This window comes from Pundamilia nyererei, unplaced genomic scaffold (genome assembly GCF_000239375.1).
Source record: "Pundamilia nyererei isolate P.nyererei 1_Seehausen unplaced genomic scaffold, PunNye1.0 scaffold00055, whole genome shotgun sequence".
Taxonomy (NCBI): domain Eukaryota; kingdom Metazoa; phylum Chordata; class Actinopteri; order Cichliformes; family Cichlidae; genus Pundamilia; species Pundamilia nyererei.
Window position 1 is genome coordinate 2778114 of NW_005187456.1, and position 20178 is coordinate 2798291.

General features: G+C 42.3%; 1 protein-coding gene across 1 annotated transcript; it reads left to right on the forward strand.

The window, feature by feature from the left end:
* The first annotated feature begins 882 nt into the window (after positions 1–882).
* Positions 883–19063, forward strand: aff3 (AF4/FMR2 family, member 3). The gene is made up of 19 exons (XM_005733941.2): positions 883–1163; positions 3005–3049; positions 6297–6374; positions 7445–7478; positions 7588–7645; positions 9998–10049; positions 10287–10321; positions 10467–10656; positions 12717–14693; positions 14839–14957; positions 15071–15236; positions 15322–15425; positions 15959–16022; positions 17448–17584; positions 17687–17758; positions 17862–17955; positions 18047–18096; positions 18208–18413; positions 18529–19063. Exons 1-19 carry the CDS (start codon positions 1092–1094, stop codon positions 18648–18650), a joined length of 3675 nt encoding a protein of 1224 aa, XP_005733998.1. The 5' UTR covers positions 883–1091; the 3' UTR covers positions 18651–19063.
* The last annotated feature ends 1115 nt before the right edge of the window (positions 19064–20178 follow it).

Genomic DNA, 20178 nt, shown 5'->3' on the forward strand with positions numbered 1-20178 from the left:
GGATAATCGAAGACTGGAACAACATTACTTGATCTTATGAGTCCTGGTTTCTGATGCAACACACCAATGGTGTGGCACATTTATTTTATTTTTATTTTATTTTATTTTTTTCAAATCAATGTTTCAAAGATATTGAGATATAATGTTGGGGAGGTAATGCATTTTTTGACAGACTTCAGGCACCTTAGCGCCATAACCTACCTGTGTATTGTTGCTGATAATGTCCATCCCTTTATGACCACAACACACCTATCTTCCAATAACTACTTCCAGCAGAATAAAGCACAGTCTCACAAAGCTCAGATCATCTTGAACCTGGATTCTTGAACATGACAATGAGTTCTCAAATGTCATCAAATTTCAGTCCAGTAGAGCACCCGGGGGATGTAGTAGAGCAGTAGATTCACATTATGATGACTGTGTGATGCTAATCTGTCAATATGGACAAAAATCTCAACAAGGTTCTGTTTTGAGAGCCTTACTGAATCTATGCCATGAAGAATTAAGGCATTTCTGACCGTAAAAGAGGGTCCAACCTGATACTAGCATGGTGTGCCTGATAAAGCGCGTATGCAGAAACCAAGTTCTTACTCTTTAGCTGTTATCAACTTCCCGTATCATGTCATGCTATTATTTTGTGCTCGCTGCAATGCCCCAAGTAACTGAAACTCGGTGAAGCTTGCGGGATCAATAAGGCTACTCATACCTTCACCCTAGACTAGATGTCCCAAAACGTTTTCTAATTCTACATCATCGAGTGTGTCGTCAGTGGTGCACTCGACAGCTGACGGCTATGATCTCCCGTTTACGCACTTCAAACTTTTCGCACATCCACAGGTCCACTGAGTCGTGATCTCTCTGGTGTGAGCTACGCGTGTCATCCGTGACGTCGCCGGACCGCCTACCTCGCCCTCGGTCTGCCTCTCCGGTGAGACTCCGCTGCCGCTGCTGCTGCTGTACGGTGGACCTACGAGCCGGGACCGATGCCAGCGTGATGATGGTGGTGATGGTAGTGAGGGAAGGATCGGATCTGCTAACACCAGTCCTCACTGGTATGGACGCCGGAGGAGAGCACTGACTATCCAGGAACCATGCCTACTGTCCTCGCTGGCAAAGGGAAACTTTCCATTGTCTGCTTTCTGCTCCGATGCGCATATTCTCAGGTGAGAGGGCAAAGAGCAGGGACTAGGTCCTACTTAGAAAACAGGAGTAGACAGCTTTATGTCACTGTGCTTATTTTATAAATGTCATGGATGTAAATGCTGCGCTTCGTCCTCGCGTTTAAAATGTCACAGATTTGTTCCTGAAGTAGTTCGAAAATATTATGTGAATAATAACAGGTTCATCTACATCAACTGTGTAGTTAATATTTATCACTGTGTGCAGAATCGTGCTTTTTGTACTCCTTTAAAAAAAAAATATATAGCATCTGTAAAATTTCCGTTTAAAGCTCAGATAGAAAAAGGCTAAAAATACCTTGAAATTGAGCATAGCTTCAGTAATTGAACATACTTTAAGAATGTAACAGGTGGTTTGCAGCCTTGTAGGCTTGCATGCTGTTTGCTGCAGGTATTGTGACGGGTTGTGGTTTGTTTGGTCCAGAGGGGATTTACTCATCTGGGTATTGCACCAGAGCTGGAGCCTGTGATGTTAGTAGGCATGAACTTGTTAAACACATTGCACACGTAAAGTAGCACTGTGTGACTGTAAGTGTTAGCTGATGAAGCAGGGCAGACTTTTTCCTGTGCACCGCCACAGGTACTAAAATACTATCCTTCTGTGTTTGTTTTTCATTTAGACCTAAGGCCTCATAACTGTCTTGTGGGTGTAGCAATGAGACAGCTCTTCACACACACACTATTTTCCTTCTGCAGGCTTACACTTCAGCCACTCAGACACCATAGTGAGTCATGCATGCGAGCAGAGACACACACACATGAATGCTTTTGCTGCTCTACACACACGCACTGAAATGAATTATAAAGTGCAAAGGAAAAGTTAAATGTGTAATTGTCTAAAAGCAAATTGTGAAATAGAGTCAGATCATTGTTCTGCAGGTCGGGGTTGATTCGAAACATCTGAACTCAGTATTTCTGCTGATACTTGGTGCAGCACTGTCATCTGTGGCAGACACGAAAAAACAAACGAAGAAAACCAAAACTCACAGTCAAGACGAAACCCACTCCCACGACACACACGGTTACACAGATGGGGAAGTGAAAGTAGCGTGAAGCATTTATTCTTCGTCTTAATGCTTGAGCTGCGTGGTTCTGGGTTTTTCATACAAGTGAGTGTGAATTTAAATTGTGAGCTCAAGTGTTTAAAAGGATAAATGTATGTGTGTGAGAGTTAGAGACGGTGGGGTTGCCTAATGTGGATGGAAACAGAAAGTTGCTTGCAAAAGAATCAGCATCCGGCTGATTATCTGCAGCTGTGATTTCTAAGATATGAGTCATCAAGAAGCTTCAGAGTCATCCCAACTCTCACAGTTACTGTGCATGTGAGAGACTCTCAGGTTTACAGTAAAGTGCTACGCTAAGGTAGGAATGCAGCTGCAGCAAAAAGGCGGGAAGCAGAATGCAGAAGGTGATTTTTTTTTCTTTTTTCATTTTTTTTAAGCCTGTTTGCATCCTTGTGATGGAGGCTGAAACGTAAAACCCGTGATCAACGCCCAGAGTGAGAAATGAACTAGCCCGTGTATTTACTGTGTGTGCGCTGACTGCATGTGCATCGCCATGTTTGCTAATCAGCGCGCCTAAGTGTGCAGTATTTGAAATTTAAATGAATACACCCACGCCTCACTTAACTGAAACTAAGATGCTCAAATATGATTTGTGTGCACAGTCAACAATAGCTCTTTATTCATTGTCTAATTGGTAACTAAACCTGCATCTTCTGCTTTGAAGTGTTTAAAAAAATTCCCTCTGTCAGGGAATATCTGTCAGTCCTAACCCTTAGTCACGTTCTCCTCAATTACCAAACGTCTGTCCTTCTTTTTCCTCAGGAAAGAGGAAGCCAACACAACAGCTGTGCCAAAGATATATTTGAGGTAAGAAATAGCTCAAGTTTGATTTCAGTTGGTTTGTTTTTAAAGCATTAGCACTTATTACAACTGCCTTATTAAATTTGCCACCTCATATTTGAGATGTGTCTTGCACTTCTTACAGCTCTTTCATTTGATTGCATGTTTTTGCAGAGTCATTTCAGTCTGTCTTTAGACTCAGAAGCCTGATTACAATTACATTAATGCTTAAGAGGAGGAAATGCCAGCAGCAGCTCATTTGTGGGCTGCAGCCTGTGCATATATGCATATATATGCATTATCAGTTCATCTGCATTTGCTGAACACTTCTGTCATAAATGTCAGGAAACAGTGGAAGATATCCAGCTTTTTTCCACAATCTACACTAACATTTAGATGTCATTTTGTCTTTGACTTTGGGATCTCAGGATACAGTAGCATTGATGATTATTATTGATATATTTTAATAGAACACATGTGATAACATGGTTAATAATCCAGTATCAGATGCTATCTGGCTGACACTAGTGTGTAGTAGATTGTGGTTATTATTGCACCTCGAGGTTGATACCAGAAGTTTGTGCTTGTGTATCAGTTCATCTGGTTGCCTTATCACCACCCAGTAGCTGTAACGCTTCTCTTGTGCACCTTTTTTCTACAGTTACAATTGTTTTCCACACCTCTCACCTTTAACAATTAGGAAGTTATATGATAAATTAAACAGAAACTCCTCGTAGTGCAAAAACAAGAAGCATTTTAATTACAAAAACATACACAGATTTTTATTTTATTTAAAGTTACTAAATGTTTACTGTTGACTGATACCAGCTAATCATTCTGACCATAATTAACCAGATCTGAGTGTGTGCCGAGCGGCCCACTGGTCTAAGTTGCTACCCTGTGGACGGTCACTAGTGTAGACTGAAGAGCAGGGCAAAGAAGAAGAATAGAGTTACAGAGGACCTGTTGGGGAAAGGTGGGAGGAAGATAGCAACACATAATACTCCACCTGGGAGATACTGTTGTTTTTAATGGAGAAAAGGGAGTGAGGGCTGGTGCTGTGTCCTTGGTGACTAAAGGAGAAGAGATAATGAAGTGAAAGGATGAGCGGAGAGAGGAAACACACACCCTCCAAGGCTTAATGCTGAGGGTGGGAAGAGGGAGGAGGAGAAGAGGAAAAAAAGTCATTTAATGTACATATATATATGTGTGTGTGTATACATTATTATTTTTTGTCTTCTCTCTATCTTTTGTTTTTTCTTCTTTGGAAAGAGCCAGACTAGACTGTTTACCCCGAATTCCTGATTTTATGCCAAGCTAAGCTAACTGGATGTGGGTTTTATTAAACGCACAGATAATAAGAGTGCTGATAATTTGCTTACCTGAACTCTTAAACAGAGTAAGTGCAGCAAATTAACCAAAATGTTAGCTGAATCCTTTAAGATCAGTTCCACCAACTCTCTGCCGCACACACACAAAAACACACTCACGCAGATCTTCTGACATCAGATCTGATAAAGCATGACCTTTTCCAGAGCATGCTCACCGCTTCAGCAGCCAAGAAACCCTCTGCTTTTGTTCTTTACCCAACGATTGCTGCATGCACGTATATATTAGAGCCAGAGCTGCCATGCTTCCACATTGGGACACATCTGAGGAATCACATGAGCTAAAATGGGGGATGAATGGTACAAAATCAAGACGTTTTGTTAGCATCTATGAGCTCTGGTTAGTCTGACTGCGGGCAATCTAATCAGAAGAGATTATGATCAGAGCTGGAGCAAAGGCGGTGTTCTGTGGATGCACTGCCTCCTGCGTGTGCCTGGTTTCCTCTCAAGTGCTGTGCAGAGAGAACAAATAAGAAATGGCGCACATTCTCGTAATAGTCCAGGTGTATAATAGTGTGTATTTACCACAGACTTTCACATGTCACCTCAGGGCGAGCTGCAACACACACACACACGCAAACGCGCACACACCATCACAGTCTAATCTGTAAGTAGTAACACAGTTAATCATTTGAAATATACTATAATGTGTCATGCATCTAATGTCTGCATGGAAGCTATTATTAGAACAAACAACATAATGCACAGGTACTCATCAGACTGACAGGCCTGACATCTGTTATACTAACCAAGAAATATACAGATTTTATGAGACTGTGACATCCCCATTAAAACTGCTTCAACTGTGGTGGACCAAGATTTATTTTTTAAAATGTAATGCATGTAATCTTAAAGTCTGAGAAGTTTATAAAATGTCCATCACAAGTTCCTCGAATATGAAGTTGTGTCTAAAACTAGTACAACTGTCTCAGTGTACAGGAAATCAAAAGCGAATGCTGATCTCTCTTTCTGTATAAATGAGTTATCAGGTGAACAGTTAGTAACCTGAATAGCACAACCCCCCCACACACACACACAGTCACTGTGGGAGCACATTTAATCTGTGGTAATAGCTGAAACACTGCATGCCACAAGAGTGAACCGAAGACCCTGCACTTTGTAAGTAAAGCAGTGTTTCCTGTAGCAGTCCGTGACGGGTGGGTCGATGATTCTTTTAGTTACTTCCTTCTAAGATCTTTGAGGAAATATTTAAAACAGATCAATCCAGCAAAGCTACGTTTTCACTTTTATTGCATGTTCTACAATTGGTGATTGTACCGGCGCACTCAGCACTGATGAGCACTCGTTGCGGTTCGCTTTCAGATGTCTTTCAGGCTCTTCTCCCCAGGGCTTGCTTCCACAACAAATGTTGTGATGAGCTTTTTTGTGTGTTCTAAATCACGTATTGAATACCTTTGAAAATGCAGAATGAAAAATGCAACAGCTCTATGGTGCAGTCCTCCTGAAAACTGCAAAATCATGTCTGTTTCTAAGTTTATTAGATCACACTTTGAGCCCAAAATGTTCCGTTTTGTTCACATTCAAAGCTAGTGAGCCGCTGTTACATGCACCTGTTTTTGTACACTGACAGCTCTGGTGAGCCGGGGGTTTTAATTCACTGCACACTGATCACAGATGTTTCAAGCGTGCAATTCACATCTCTCAACTTACACTAGACAGGGATGCTAACCCATATTCACAGCCAGACACGCTCCCCCTGGTGGGGAGGAACAGTGTTCATAATTAGAGTCAGCTGTTAAACATGGTGCTCAGGACTGTAGAGAAATGAAGAAAGTTCTGCTGATTTAGTATTCAGGAAGATTCATCCATCACAGTGGCATTTCACCATTGGCCTTTGACCCCAACTCTGCATTTATGCTAAACAGGACATGACCCAGTCCTGGAGGGACTTTGGGGACTCCTTGAGGCATGACCCAGCACAACGAATCCTGTACAACTCTAAGGTATGTCTGTGACTTTGTGTTTATCTTTAACGTCTGAAGTTCAGCTTTATTACTTCATTTATACATCATGTTTGGGGTTTTCTTTGTGAAGTAATGGTTTTCTGTATGATTATCAGTCTCTCACATCGCTGTGAAAGGATTTTGGTCAACTCTTCTTGACAACATTGGTTTAGTTCATCAAGGTTTAGGCATTCATTTATGTGTAGCTCTCATAAGGTCCCACCACAGCATTTCGATCCGGTTGACGTTTGAACCTTGATTCTATTCTGTTGTAGATTTGCTTGGGATCTTTGTCCTGTTGCATGACCCAGTTTTACTCAGACTTCAGCTGTTGGACAGATGGCCTCCTATTTGACTCTAGAATAATGTGATATACAGAGTTCATAGTTGACTCAATTACAGCAAGATGTCCATGTTGTGGGGCTGCAAAACAAGCCCAAATCGTCACCCATCCACCACCGTGCTGACAGTTGATATGAGATATTTGTGCTGATTTGCTGTTTGGTTTTCTCCAAACGTGGCGCTCTGTGTTATGTCCAAACATCCAAATACTTAGATCTCCTCTGTCCAAAGCACTGTGTTACAGACGTCTTGTGGTTTTTTCCAGATGTAACATGTTGTTTTTAGAGAGAAGAGGCTTTCTCCGGTTCTACTTGTAGTGTCACAAACTTTAACATTTAACATGTTAACTAAGGCCTGTAGATGTTGCTCTTTGGTTTGTTACTATTTTTCTAGAGGTTTGCACGATCTGACCTGGAGGTGAAGCTGTTGGGATGTAAATTCCTGGGAAGATCTGCAGGTTTTAAAATTTTGTTCAACTGCTCAGACTTTCACCTCCTGGTTCTCATCTGTGTTTGAGGTTGAAGGACTGAGATTACGCTCGCTGTTTCTGAATCAGCGTGTCTGTGGTTGACAAGGAAAAACAAATGTGTGAAAAAAAACCAAACCTCAATCACTTGTGGTGATTTTCCTGCATATTATGAGTCAATGTTTATCTATAGGGACGACACATTTTTAACTGTTAAAAGTGAGATTTACTTACAGTTGTTTTGTTGTCTGTCTTTCCAAAGGATACCAAACAGCCAATTACACAACAAAGGCAAAGTATGTTTTTGCCGATTTTTCTGTCAAATTTGAATATCTGACATTTGTCATCATTTACAAGCAGCTCCCTGTTATTAGTGTTGTAATCTGGTTTCTTTCTCTCTGTCAGACCGAGGGGATGTTCCGCTGCGAATGGCCCGTCACCCTCATGTGGCCCCCCACAAATCGTAAGTGTGGCCTAAGGAAACACAATCCTCTGATGTTCCTCAAGCTTGAGCTGCTTCTGTAGCGCGCACACATACACACACACACACAGAGTGATGAAACACATCACAAATACTCGTGCGTGTCACGAGAACTTCTGTAAACTGTATTCATCAACCTCATCGTGTCAGTAGCTGCGAGGAAAAACACGAGTGATAGCGAAAGAGGGCCGAGAGATGTAGACATCTCAGGTCAATCAGCTAACGGTGTTCCAGGCTACAAGTCGGGTTAAAGGTTACTGAACATTCCTGAAAGCTGTCAGTGGAGACCGATGTGCTGCTGTTTGTTAACTTTTTACATCCTCCTTTTAACGTGAAACACATGTTGAGTGGTGTAAGCCAACTATACAATTTCACAACCTTTGTTATGTAAGACAGAATTTTTTTTTTTTTTTTTTTTTGGGGGGGGGGGGGTGACTTTACTAAAATATTTATAGAAAGTTCTTTTTAAACATTTGAACATGTTTCTGCAATGTAAATAAAGCTTGTGCAGTTACATAATATAACCAATACATAACCAGTCATCTTTACTGAAGACAATATTGAGTAAAGGGTTTAGCAGTGATTGGTTAATCTGACTTAGTTATCTTTGTATAGTTTAAGAGCCAAAGGTGCTTAATTTATGTGGTTTTGAAACTGAGTTTTATTTGTTTTGGGGAGAAAAATAACTGCATTGAAATTTAATTTTGAAATCAAAAGAAACTTAAAGTACTGTACAAAAGACTTAAACCACCACTCAACTCTTTATATTTTATTTCCAAGGAGCCAGACTTTCTTGTCATTTTGAAAGTCTTGCAATGTTTTTCTTTGGACTTTGGTAAATTTTTTTTTATTTAGTCCTTGTACCTGACCATTTTCAGAGGAATATTTTGTTTGGTTTTGCAAAAAACACTAGACTAGTGGTCTCAAAGTCAGTCCTTTGTTATCTTGGCTGTGTGCTTAGGTTCGTTGTCTTGTTGGAAAATTAACCATTGCCCCAGGTCCAAAGGGCTCAGGAGCAGGTTATCATCAAGAATGTCTCTATACCCTGATTAGTGTCCGGATTCAGTCCTCCTTCTGAAAACATCCCCATAGCATGATGCTGCCACCACTTTAGGGATGATATTTTCAGGTGATGATGGCATTCACACCAAAAAGCCACACCAATTTTTTGTTTTTGCTCAGACCAGAGAATTTTGCTTTTTATGGTGTCCTTTGGCAAACTCCAGTTGAGCTGTCATGTGATTTTACTGAGGAGTGTCTTCATCTGGCCACTCTACATCACAGGGCTGGCTGGTGGAAGCTTCTCCTCTCTCCACAGAGCAATGCTGGAGCTCTGTCAATGTGACCATCAGGTTCTTGGTCACATCTCTTATTAAGACCTTTCTACCCCAATCGCTCAGATTGGCAGGGTGGCTTGAAGACTCCTGCTGGTTCCAAACTTCTTCCAGTTACGGATGATGGAGGCCTCTGTGCTCACTGGGGCCTTTTAAAGCTGCAGAAATTTTTCAGTATCATTCCCCAGGTCTGTTCCTTGATACAATCCTACAGGTCTGCAGACAATTCTTAGACTTCTTGGCTTGGTTTATACTCTGAGAGGTACAGTCAGCGATGGCATCTTATATAGACTGCCGTGTGTCTTTCCAAATTATGTCCAGTCAGCTGAATTTACTCCAATACAAGTTGGAGAAACATCTGACAGATGATCAAGGGAAGCAGGATCCACCTGAGCTCAATTATGAGTGTCATGGCAACATGTACTTGATACATGTTATACTTTTGTTTTTTTAATAAATTTGCCAGAATTTTACACAAACTTTTCATTTTGTCTATATGGGGTCCTGAGTGTAGAATTTTCAGGTGAAAAATAATGAGGGGTGGCTGAAGACTTTCACACTCTTTTTCACTGCACTGCAGCTCTTAATTTTTGAAGACATTAACAGACGGAGCTGTTCATGGAAATGCAAATGTCAGACTTTAAACACCGTTGAAGTGTTTACCTTATAATGTCAAATTGAGCCCATTTGAGAACACTGCAGATAACCATCCAGATAAGTGAGTGGATTTAAACCATGTCCTGGTTGCACCCTCATGTAGTTTCCACTAATGAATAAATGTCTGAAGATCTGTGGGCTGTGTTCAAACTTATCATTTCAATAAAGAAGAACACAAACGTTTGGAAGTGCTGAAAATTTGAAATGCATCATTCTGATAGACTGATTAAAAAAAATGTATCAGATCGAATCAAGTATGGGCTGTGAAAGGTGGTTGTCCGGCAGGAGAGATTAGGTTTCAGTTGCTTCTTGGCTTTGTGACTGTGTATTTGTTGGTTTACAGCATGCTCGCCGATGACTTGAAGCTGAGCAGTGATGATGAGGAAACTCCCACGGTAGGTAACACTCATCTTCCCATATTGTTGATCATTTCTTTGTCAGTAGTCTTGGCCTGAGGCGGACATGATTAGAAGATATTGAGAATCCTTGAGGAGACAGAGAGACTATGCGGGAGAGTGTGTGAGGACAGAGAAAGCCAAAGGGAAAGAAAAAGTGTCTGGCTTCTCCTCTTGAATGACACTTTTTCTAATGTGTATAATAACAAATTACTGTGTTTGTTTTGTGTCCCACAGGTGATTCATGAGTCAACTTCCTGGGACAGACACAGGTACCTGCTTACAAATCCTTCACTTCCTTTTCCTTTTTCTTCTGTATGCCTGTAAATATGAGTTAAATATTGTGAATAACAACAGTATATATGCCTGCGTACCCCCTCTGACCCCTCTCTGATGTTTGTGTGTGTTGACTGACAGCCTGTCAGCACAGCGAGCGCACACACATGGCAGGCGGGTGAGACATTCCAGCTCAGACTCCTCAGGCTCAGACTCCACCAATGAGTCAGGCAGCAGTAGCTTTCATTCCCGGAGCCCAAGCCGGAGTCCAGAAGTTCACCCTGATCCCGAGTCGCCTGCCAACATCCAGCCACTGTGCAACAACAAGGAGGTACCAAATGCTGAAGCCACAGCCTCCCCGTCTGCGTTCTCCGTCTTCTCTGCCCATGTCTCACTTGTTTCTCTCCTTCTCTGTTTATGAGCCTGAGGGTGATTTCTCTGCAGGGAGTTGTGGGCTTTAAGGCAGTTGACAGCAGGTGTGGAGAGGGACAGAGCAATGAGGAATGCATGCAAGTGGGAGAGGAAGAGGACTTGGGGGTTGAGGGGCAGAGGTAGCTCGGAGAACTAGTGCGTAGGTGTCATTTTAAAAGTGTGACTCTTAAAGAGAGAAGCCCTCGGGATGTGGAAGTCATCAAAACCTGAATTCGGGTTGACAGTTACAACCAGACCTTTTTCAAAAAATAGATATTACAGTAAAAATAATGTGGACTGCTTGTTTGTTATTATCTCAAATAAATACAGATAGGGTGTAGGCCAGGGTATGGGCTGTTGGAGGTGGGGGGCATTGTAGATGTGTGTTGTGTGGGAAATGAAGGGGAAACCAGCTTCTCTTCTATGAATGGAAGGCCCTGTATGACATAGCATAGACTGTATTACTGAACATGCACAACATTGGGCCCCTATATAGAGGAAGGGAGTGTGTTTGTGGGGAGGGAGGGGGGGTGTAAACCATGTGTTTTTCATTTACGTCAAGTATTTGAGTGTCTCCCAAGGAACAGATGGGGGGTTGGAGTTGTGGAAGCAGCAAATCCAGAGTTCCAGGTAGTGAGAAAAAAAAGGGAGGGACAGAAAAGAAGGAGGGGAGGCAGTCAAGAGGGCACAAGAGATGCAGTGTCTTCTCTGGAAAGGGAGCGAGGGATGAGGGTAGGAGGGCAGAGGGGTCACTGTTTGGCTTGAGGAGTGGAGGTTTAATTTAGCTCCTGGTCAGCGAAGACAGAAAAGAAGTGAGCACGTAAGAGAGAGAGACGTTTGCGCTCCAGCTGTGAGTAAACTCTTTGTTGTTGTTGTTGTTTTTTTACGTGAGTAAAAAGCTCCTACTTTCCTTCTCATTCTTATGGTTAGCAAGCCAGTTGTTGAGCAAACATTAAGTGAGTCATTTGGTATAAGTGGATGAGGGGTTGAGCTACTGTAACCTCAGTCCGAGTCCACTGAGCATGCGTTGGAAAGTATGCTGTTGAAAGGTTCTAATGTTGGAATTTATTTATGAGTCATAATCCAGATTTGTCATTTGGACTTTAAATAGTTTCACAACAGCTGAGCCGGTGAGGTATTTTCTCATGTGCTGTGAAAGTATTACAGTTTTACATGTTTCTATTAGAATGTGCAGATAGTGTGATATAAACACATTTGGGTGAGGCTTGTATCATTCCTTACGATGGTTGAATGTAAGATTAAGTGATCCGGAATCGTCTGTTCGCCCTGGATTATCACAAAATTAGCCCATAATGATGTAAAATAGGTCAGGAGGTTTAATTACTCTCCTACTTATAGTAGTAGTGTAATATCTTGTATTTTTTTTTAGTAGTATTTCATGATTTAACGTTTGACCTTTCGATTGCACGTGTAGCCTGCAAAAAATTTACTGCATAATTAAGTCCTAACCTCTTGCTTTATTAGAAGCCCCTGCAATCTGGCAAGTCTCCACTGCTTTAGCATCGAGCTGTTTCTTTCCTCAAACTACTGAAATCATTCCACACTCTGTTCTATAAAATTATTTTTTTATGATTGAATTGTTCACTCACTTTTTATATCCTTTTGTGTCTGCTTTCTAGACACATTCAGATCAGGTTGATGTAAATAAGAATAGGTTGATGACAACTTTTAAGGACCTCTTTAGCCAGCATTGCCTTTTTATGTTGGAAGTAGTTGAAAAAAGTACATAAAATAGAATTATAATTAATTCAGCCAGTGGCAGTGATAAAATGCTGTGTGCATATGGCTATGTCAGTAATAATAATTCAGATCTACAGTGGATATAGCTGCATAATAGCATTTTTATTATGTTGTTCCAGCCTATTTCTGTATGTTGAAATCCTCACAATCCCCGACTGTCATCAATATTTTATGATTAATTTGTCTTTTTATCTCTCTCTGTTTCTGTGTTTTCTTAAGCCTGATCACCCCCCTGCTGCCCAGTGGCAGTTAGATAAATGGCTGAAGAAGTCGCGGAAAAAATGTGCCAGCACTGAGCAAAATCCCTCCCAGACTATTCCAGGACGCCTGCACTCTCCCCACACCCACCGAGCCCCATCCCCAGCAAGGTCATTTGACAGCAATCAGGAATACAGCCCTAGCCAAAGCCCTATTCCCAGCCCACAGTTCAGTTACAGCAACAACAACAGCCCCCTTCCAAGCCCTGGTTACAGCTACTGTCCAAGTCCGAGCCCATTTACCAGCACTTGTCAAAGTCCCAGCCCTAGTCCAAGGCACAGCCCAATTCCAAGTCCAGTTCTAAGTATTTGCCCCAGTCCATGTGGGACACTAAGAGACAGCCGTAGTCCTAGCCCTATAGCTAGAGATCCTCCAAGAAGCCCGAGTCCCAGTATACCTGCTCCTTCCAGGGTTTGTCACTACCCTGAGTTTCAGAGTCAGAATCAACCTCAACCCAGTCAATCAACCAATTCCCACAGGATAAAAATTAGGCCATGGATCGCCCCGGTGTCTGACACTAATACAAATATCAAGTCCACGAGTAATACTCATCTTCAGCCATCTCACAAACACAGGCCCAAGACTCGACCACCACAGGACCAAGGCCAAAGTCAGACTAAATCAAAGGCTTCTGTCATTTTAACCTCTAGTCAGAATCAAAGCCACACATCTAGACCCAAGCCTAACTTTTATCCAAGCTCTAAACAGCTGGCTGATGCGTCCCAAACTAGAAACACATCACAGCTTGCGCAAATCCAGGGAAGCAGGTCCAGTCACAAGCCCCGACCTCCATTTCAACCAAATTCTCAACATAGCCCCACAAGAGCAAAGCATTTAGTCCCAACTGCTCGTGAAATCAATCCTATTCATAATTCTCAATCTACCTCCAGAGCTGCTAGTAATCCTGGTTGTGGGCCAAACTCTCAGTCCATCCCTGGCCTCAAAAAACACAGGTCCAAGTCTTGGGAGGCCACTGCCCCCACCACTGTGAATGTTAATCACGCGAAAACAACACCGAAAAAACCTCAAACTAAGAAACAGGAGGTGGAACGCAGAAGAGATCATCTGACCACAGGAGAGGGGAGAAAACACGAGAAAAAGGAAGATAGACAAAAGGAAAAACAGCAAGGGAAACGGGAGCAAAAGGAAGACAGGAGGCTGGCGGAGGAGCAGCTATTGAGACGGTCCTGGATCCAGAGTTCAGCTGAAGAAGAGGAGGGGGAAGAGGAGGAAGGAGTGACGGAACAGGACAGGAGGAGAGAGGAGACGGCAAGAGAGGAAAGTCGGAGGAAGAAGGAGGCGCAACAACAGCGACATAAATGGGAGGCCAAACATAAAGTCCCTACCAACCACTCACATCAGCAAGGGGGGACAAAAAAGCGGGGAAGAAGTGAGGAGGAGAGACAGTTCCAGCCAGACCCGTCGCCTCCTTCATCTTCACGGTCCCCAACTCCTCAGAGAACATCCTCCTCATCCTCTTCTTCGTCCTCATCGAGTTCAGATTCTGAATCTGAATTTCAAGCTCCGATTACCAAAGTCCCAGCAGACTCCACCTCTCAGAGGAAACTCGCCAAGCCAGGGCAACAGGGCCCAGGAAGGCCTGACGCCAGCAGGCCTAAGGTGGTGCAGCACAGACAACCCAGCTCAGGTAACCCGAGTGAGGACCAGCAAAGTGCGGGGAAGCAAAAACTCTACACCCTCGTCCCCTTTGGACGAGGGAACAAGGCTGCACCCCACTCCCAGCGAGGGCTCCGAAATCTGGTGGTGCACATAGACCTCTGTCTTCTCAAGAGGGTCCCAGACACTGCTACTCAATCCACTCCTAAAAAAACCTCCTCTTCCTCCTCATCCTTATCAGCCAAGGACAAGCAAATTGAGACTATGAAACACCTGCACGTCCCTGAGACACAGACTAAAGACAGCACAAGAAAGCGCAAGGTAGACAGTGTTTCCTTTCATTCTTTGCCAAATGTGACGTGCATGTCCACAGAAATGGAATAAATCATTGTGTTCTGCAGGAAAAATGTCATTTGAATACTTTTGTATGGTCTCATGATGTACATGTGTGTTTGTGTGTGACCAGCTGGAGAATGGTGTGTCACACAGAGAAAACAAGAGGAGTTATGCAGACAAAACCTCAGGCCACACAGAGTCGTCATCTTTCACAGCTGAGACCATAACGACTGATACCGTGGACAGTGGGTAAGAAAAACTATGACGACACACTTCAGTTTGCACATACAGCCACGTGGCATGCACACCCAGTTGCACCGATGCAATTTAATCCCATATTATGTGGCATTTGTATCAATCAGGTGTGTGGAGGACGATTTGGACAGTAAGAGGCCGCTGTCTCCGCTGTCTCCCTTGTCTCCCCGGCCCCAGAGCCCCGAGATCCCCAAGTCTAACTCCAAAACAAAAGCTGCAGAACAGCATCACACCCACAAGAACAAAGACAAGAACAGAGATTCTGCGATAAAGGTAGCATAAACAGCTACTCTAAATAATGCCAACTCCACTTATTCCAACCATTTTTGCTCATCACCGTCTCCTTTCGTGCACTCAGCCCAAGATGGAAGTGGAGTGTGTGAAAGTGTCGAAGCAGCCCCAGCCACCACCTGAGTCCTGGAGCACTGCAGCACAAAGGGGGACTGTGCCAAACCACGAAACGTGAGCGATCCCGCGTAGTCCACACAGTCCATTCCTGCACAGCCCACGCTGCCTTTCTGTCATATAAAAACACAGACTGACAGTCTATGTAATCTTAATGATAATATGTAAACAGGATTATGTAAAAAGATTCCACAAAAATCACTATAATTAACCCAGATTGCATTTCAGACAATGTGTAATTAGATCATAATGAAGTTGTCAGGGGTCACGTGATTACATTTTGTTCATGTCTTTTAAAATTTTGAACTATACTTTAAAATTAGGAAAACTTTGCGATAAACACAAAACCCCATGTTTCACAGTAGATAAGGTCATCTGATTTACCCAAGTGTAAGTGCTGAATATTCAAAATACATTTAATTTGCTTTGCTAATACACTTTTTAATTGAAAAACATCACCAACATTCAGTACTTTCATTTTGAGACCATTACATTTTCCCTTATATCACCCAGAATGCTCTGCATGATCTCATAAAATACTCTTTACAGTCTGTAATCAACGTTATTGTGTGTTTGTCTTTTTTTTCTAGTCCTCACCATGCTGAGTACTACTTACATGAAGCCAAAAGGATGAAGCACCGTGCTGATGCCATGGTGAGTCTTTGATCTTTGCTTGAATATAAATTGTTAATATTGAAATTATAGTTATTGCAGATAACGTGGAAGAAGTTTGGAGCTTATTTATTTATTTTTTAAAATCTGTGTTCATTAAGCATGCAGTTCTTTGTCTCTGTGTAGCTTTGCATGATTCACAGTTCAAAATAATCCTTCTTTGTGCATTTCTGGACTGTGATGTAGCTCCTCGCTTACAGTGTCTCCGAAATCACAGACTGCATTTAAAAGATGGGCATAGCTACTGTGACATCACCCATCTGGATTATGAACATGGAAGACCCTTGTTAACAAAGTGACCATACTTGGATGAGAGTAGGGAATGCTAATTTATCAGCTAATGTTAACAGGCTTGGTTTGGATGCAGCACCCAAAAACTTTGTGGGTGCACTGCAAAATCAGTGTTACATATAAATAAAATACACAATCCAAAATTTCACTCAGTGAAACAGCGCAAAACTATTCGACAGTTTGTAGCTCACATTATTACTTGTTATTTGTCGGATAATAGAAGTAAAAATTAAAAAACAACTACTCTTAATGCAGGCGTTCACAACGACTGCGTGATGGATTCATTTGTTTTTTCAAACTGAGCTTGAGTTTTCAGATTTTTCCGACCAATCAGACCACTGCATTCAGCAATAAACGTGCACCAATACTGAATATACAAATAGTGAAATAATCCAATTTTACCTCAGACACAGACACTGCTCTGGGTCAGTCGGCTCTCTAAAATGATTTCTCTCCCTCCTAAGATGTGTTCCCAACTCTGCCAACATGAGCTCAAACTGCCCCACTGACATCCTGAAATATGCACGACAGCGGCCGCGATACAGCTTCACCTCCTGAAATTCTCCATGCTGCTGCCTTTTCCTGGGAATCGAATGAACACAGACTCTCAGTTTCTTCTTTTTCTCGTTTAGAAACCTCAGGAGCAGCTGATCATCCCAAACAAATTAGAGACCAAAACTTTTTTTGTGCCAGGCTTTAAGTGCTATAGTGTAAATATGCCTATCAAGTTAGACATTTTAACATTGGGGTCTTTGTGGATTGACTTTTTTTTTTTAAGTGGCCAATCCAGGAATTGCAAGAACCATCTGAAATGAAACATTTACAGCACTTTGAAGCATACCCTTACAATAAAGATTACACTGACACCATCTTCTGGTATAAATTGGTTTATATCAGGGCGATTGGGGTGCCAGCCATACTTACAGCCAGTTTAGAATCACTAAATAACCTAACATTTTGGCTTCTTTTGCCTCTCCAACTGTGGGAGGAAGCAAGCTACTGGATTCAAACCCAGAACTTTTTTGCTGTGACAGTGCTAAACATGTATCACTGGGCTGCCCAAAAAAAATTAACAAATAAAATAATATTTTGCCTCTTTTGATTATTTCTTTCCAGGTCGACAAGCTAGGGAAGGCTGTGAACTATGTTGATGCTGCTCTCTCGTTCATGGAATGTGGGAAGGCAATGGAGGAAGGGCCGCTCGAAGCAAAGTCTCCTTATACCATGTATTCGGAAACAGTGGAGCTCATTAGGTGAATGACATTTCAATGCTAAAGCGGTCACAAGTCATTTGGATTTGGATATGTGCATAAACACAAATTGTGGCACTGGTGTTAAAAAGCCTGTTTCTTAAGGTACGCAATGAAGCTGAAGAGCCACTCTGGCCCCGGGGCCAGACAGGAAGACAAACAGCTGGCGGTTCTGTGGTACATATTTCTTCATCTCATCTGTTTAAGCCACATCTATCATCATACTGAAGGACATGCATTTTGAGGATGATTTTGCGCCATGTCCGACTCTTACCCACAGTTTCCGATGCCTGGCCCTCCTTTACTGGCAGATGTTTCGCTTGAAGAAGGATCACGCGCTGAAATACTCCAAAGTGCTGCTGGATTACTTTAAGGTACATCTAAAAACAAGTCATTTAATTGAAAACAAGTCAACTTTTATGTGTGGATGACACGTCAATAAGCCTTGTTTGCATGTTGTTACAGAGCTCTCCTAAAGTGCCTACTACCCCACCCGGTTGGAGTGACTCTGGGAAGTAGGTGGATGATAACTTTGAATGATCGGCCTTTTCTTCAGCCCATTTAGTCCACTGAAACCACCGCTGATTGCCCATCACTCTGTTGTGTATGTGTGTTTTCACTCTTAGGGGTACAGGAGGACCCCCCTCTTCACTCTCGCCTAATACCAAACACCTCGCACGGGTTTCCCACGAGGGCAGCAGCTCTGCCTCCCTCATAAGCATTCCCCACCGTATCCACCAGATGGCAGCAACTCACCTGAACATTACCAACAGTGTGCTGTACAGCTATGAGTACTGGGAGGTGGCAGACAACCTTGCAAAGGAGAATAAAGGTAGTGGTGATTTAAATGGGAAATAAAAAGAGGAGAGATTACCATGAAAATATGTCAAATGCATTTTGGTTTTCAGATGTTTTAAGACCAATATCTTTTTTTTCTTCCTCATCAGAGTTCTTCAACTACTTGAATACTTTGTCTGGGCCATTGACTCTTCACAGTAGCATCGCTCACGCTGTCCAGTACACCAGGCAGGCCCTTCAGTGGATACGCATTAGTGCCAAACTCAACTAACTTAGAAAGGATTCACTAGAACCTGCCCACTGGATCTCATTGACGGTAGAGGAGGTAAAACTCTGGAGAGCACTGAGATGGATGAACTCCCACAGAGCCTAATAACCCCCACAGTATGTTTTGGTGCATACGCTTCCTTACTGTGTGCACATTAAATGAGCCTCTTAACCATTTGCCAAATGTCCCTCGGACCTTGGAGGATTCACACGTATGTTCAAATTCACCCGGAAAGCCTTTTTCATACTTTGGAAGTAATCGTTAATCTAGCGGACTTTTTCTCAAGGGGCCAAAGCAGGAGAATATCCTTAAAAAAAAAAAAAAGACCTACAACTAGAGAACTTGTTTGCATCTTTTGCTAATGAGGGTTGTAATGATGTACTTTTTTTCATTGTTTTTACTGTGCAATATTTGATGGATGGTTTGTTTTTAGAAAAAAAAGAGGAAGACTTGCAAGAGAATAAAATGTTTGTCCCTTTTTATTTTTGAGTGTGGAGTTACATAAACAAACTTTGTACTGAAGACATCCCTCTGTCGGTTTACAAATTGGGTCTGGTTAAGGGTTACATGGAAATACATACAGGATGATAATCTTTTCCCTCAATGAGGAATATTTCTTCTAATAATCAGCATGTGAAACCCATCAGAAACCACTGGATGATGGCTGTATATAGTGCTTTTCTACTCTGAGCACTCAAAATGCATTTTACTAGAAGCCTCATTCTCCCAATAACACACAAATTCTTACAAGTGCTTTTTTCTACACCTAAGCACGCCCTGTCTAACATTTGCACACTCCAGTGGATGCACTAGATTTAAATATCATCCCCAAGAATACTTCAACATGCAGACTGGAGTAGCTGGGAATTGAACTACTGACCTTCTGATTAATAGACTGCCTGCTCTACCCCAATGTTGAGATTACTTGAGAGAAAAAATGTAGGTGGCTAATCAGAGGCAACATGTGTTGCATGTGTTTCAGTGTACTTAATGAACCTTTAAATAAGTGCAGGTGTACGTTTATAGAAAGCTACTTTGCATATTTTTGACCTTACTTGTGAATAAGGACTGCTCAGATGAACACACTTTCTTATGAATGTTTCTCATTAGGACACTTAGTTCCTTTGATGATTTGGAGGAGGATCTTTTCTGGGCTTTTTTTCCATTACACTCATGCACGCACACACAGTCATAGTTGATTTACACACAAGAGAAGAAGGTCCGCACAATGTGACTGTAAACAGATTTATGTTCCCCAAAACATGAGTCATGAACACAAACACTCACACTGAGTGAAAGTCAGCCTCATTAGTCACCAAGTTACACTCTCCATCACTCCACTCCGCCACTTCCTGATGCACCAACACAGATGTCGCACATGAAGCTTCAGCATCCGATGTCTGGTACCATAGCAACAGAGAACAACCAATAAGGGGTGTGGGGATGGGAGGGGTGAGTGCTTTTTGGGACAGGCTTGGGTCAGTAGCATCCTTGCTTTCAGTGAAATACGAAGTCTCCAAACACAATCAGT

Bases quoted from the DNA above. Each gene is read 5' to 3' on its own strand.
- aff3 (XM_005733941.2), top strand. From the start codon at position 1,092: ATGCCTACTGTCCTCGCTGGCAAAGGGAAACTTTCCATTGTCTGCTTT. The intron at 17,585-17,686 runs GTGAATGACATT...CTGTTTCTTAAG, and splicing joins GAAACAGTGGAGCTCATTAG to GTACGCAATGAAGCTGAAGA. The intron at 18,097-18,207 runs GTAGGTGGATGA...TTTCACTCTTAG, and splicing joins GGTTGGAGTGACTCTGGGAA to GGGTACAGGAGGACCCCCCT.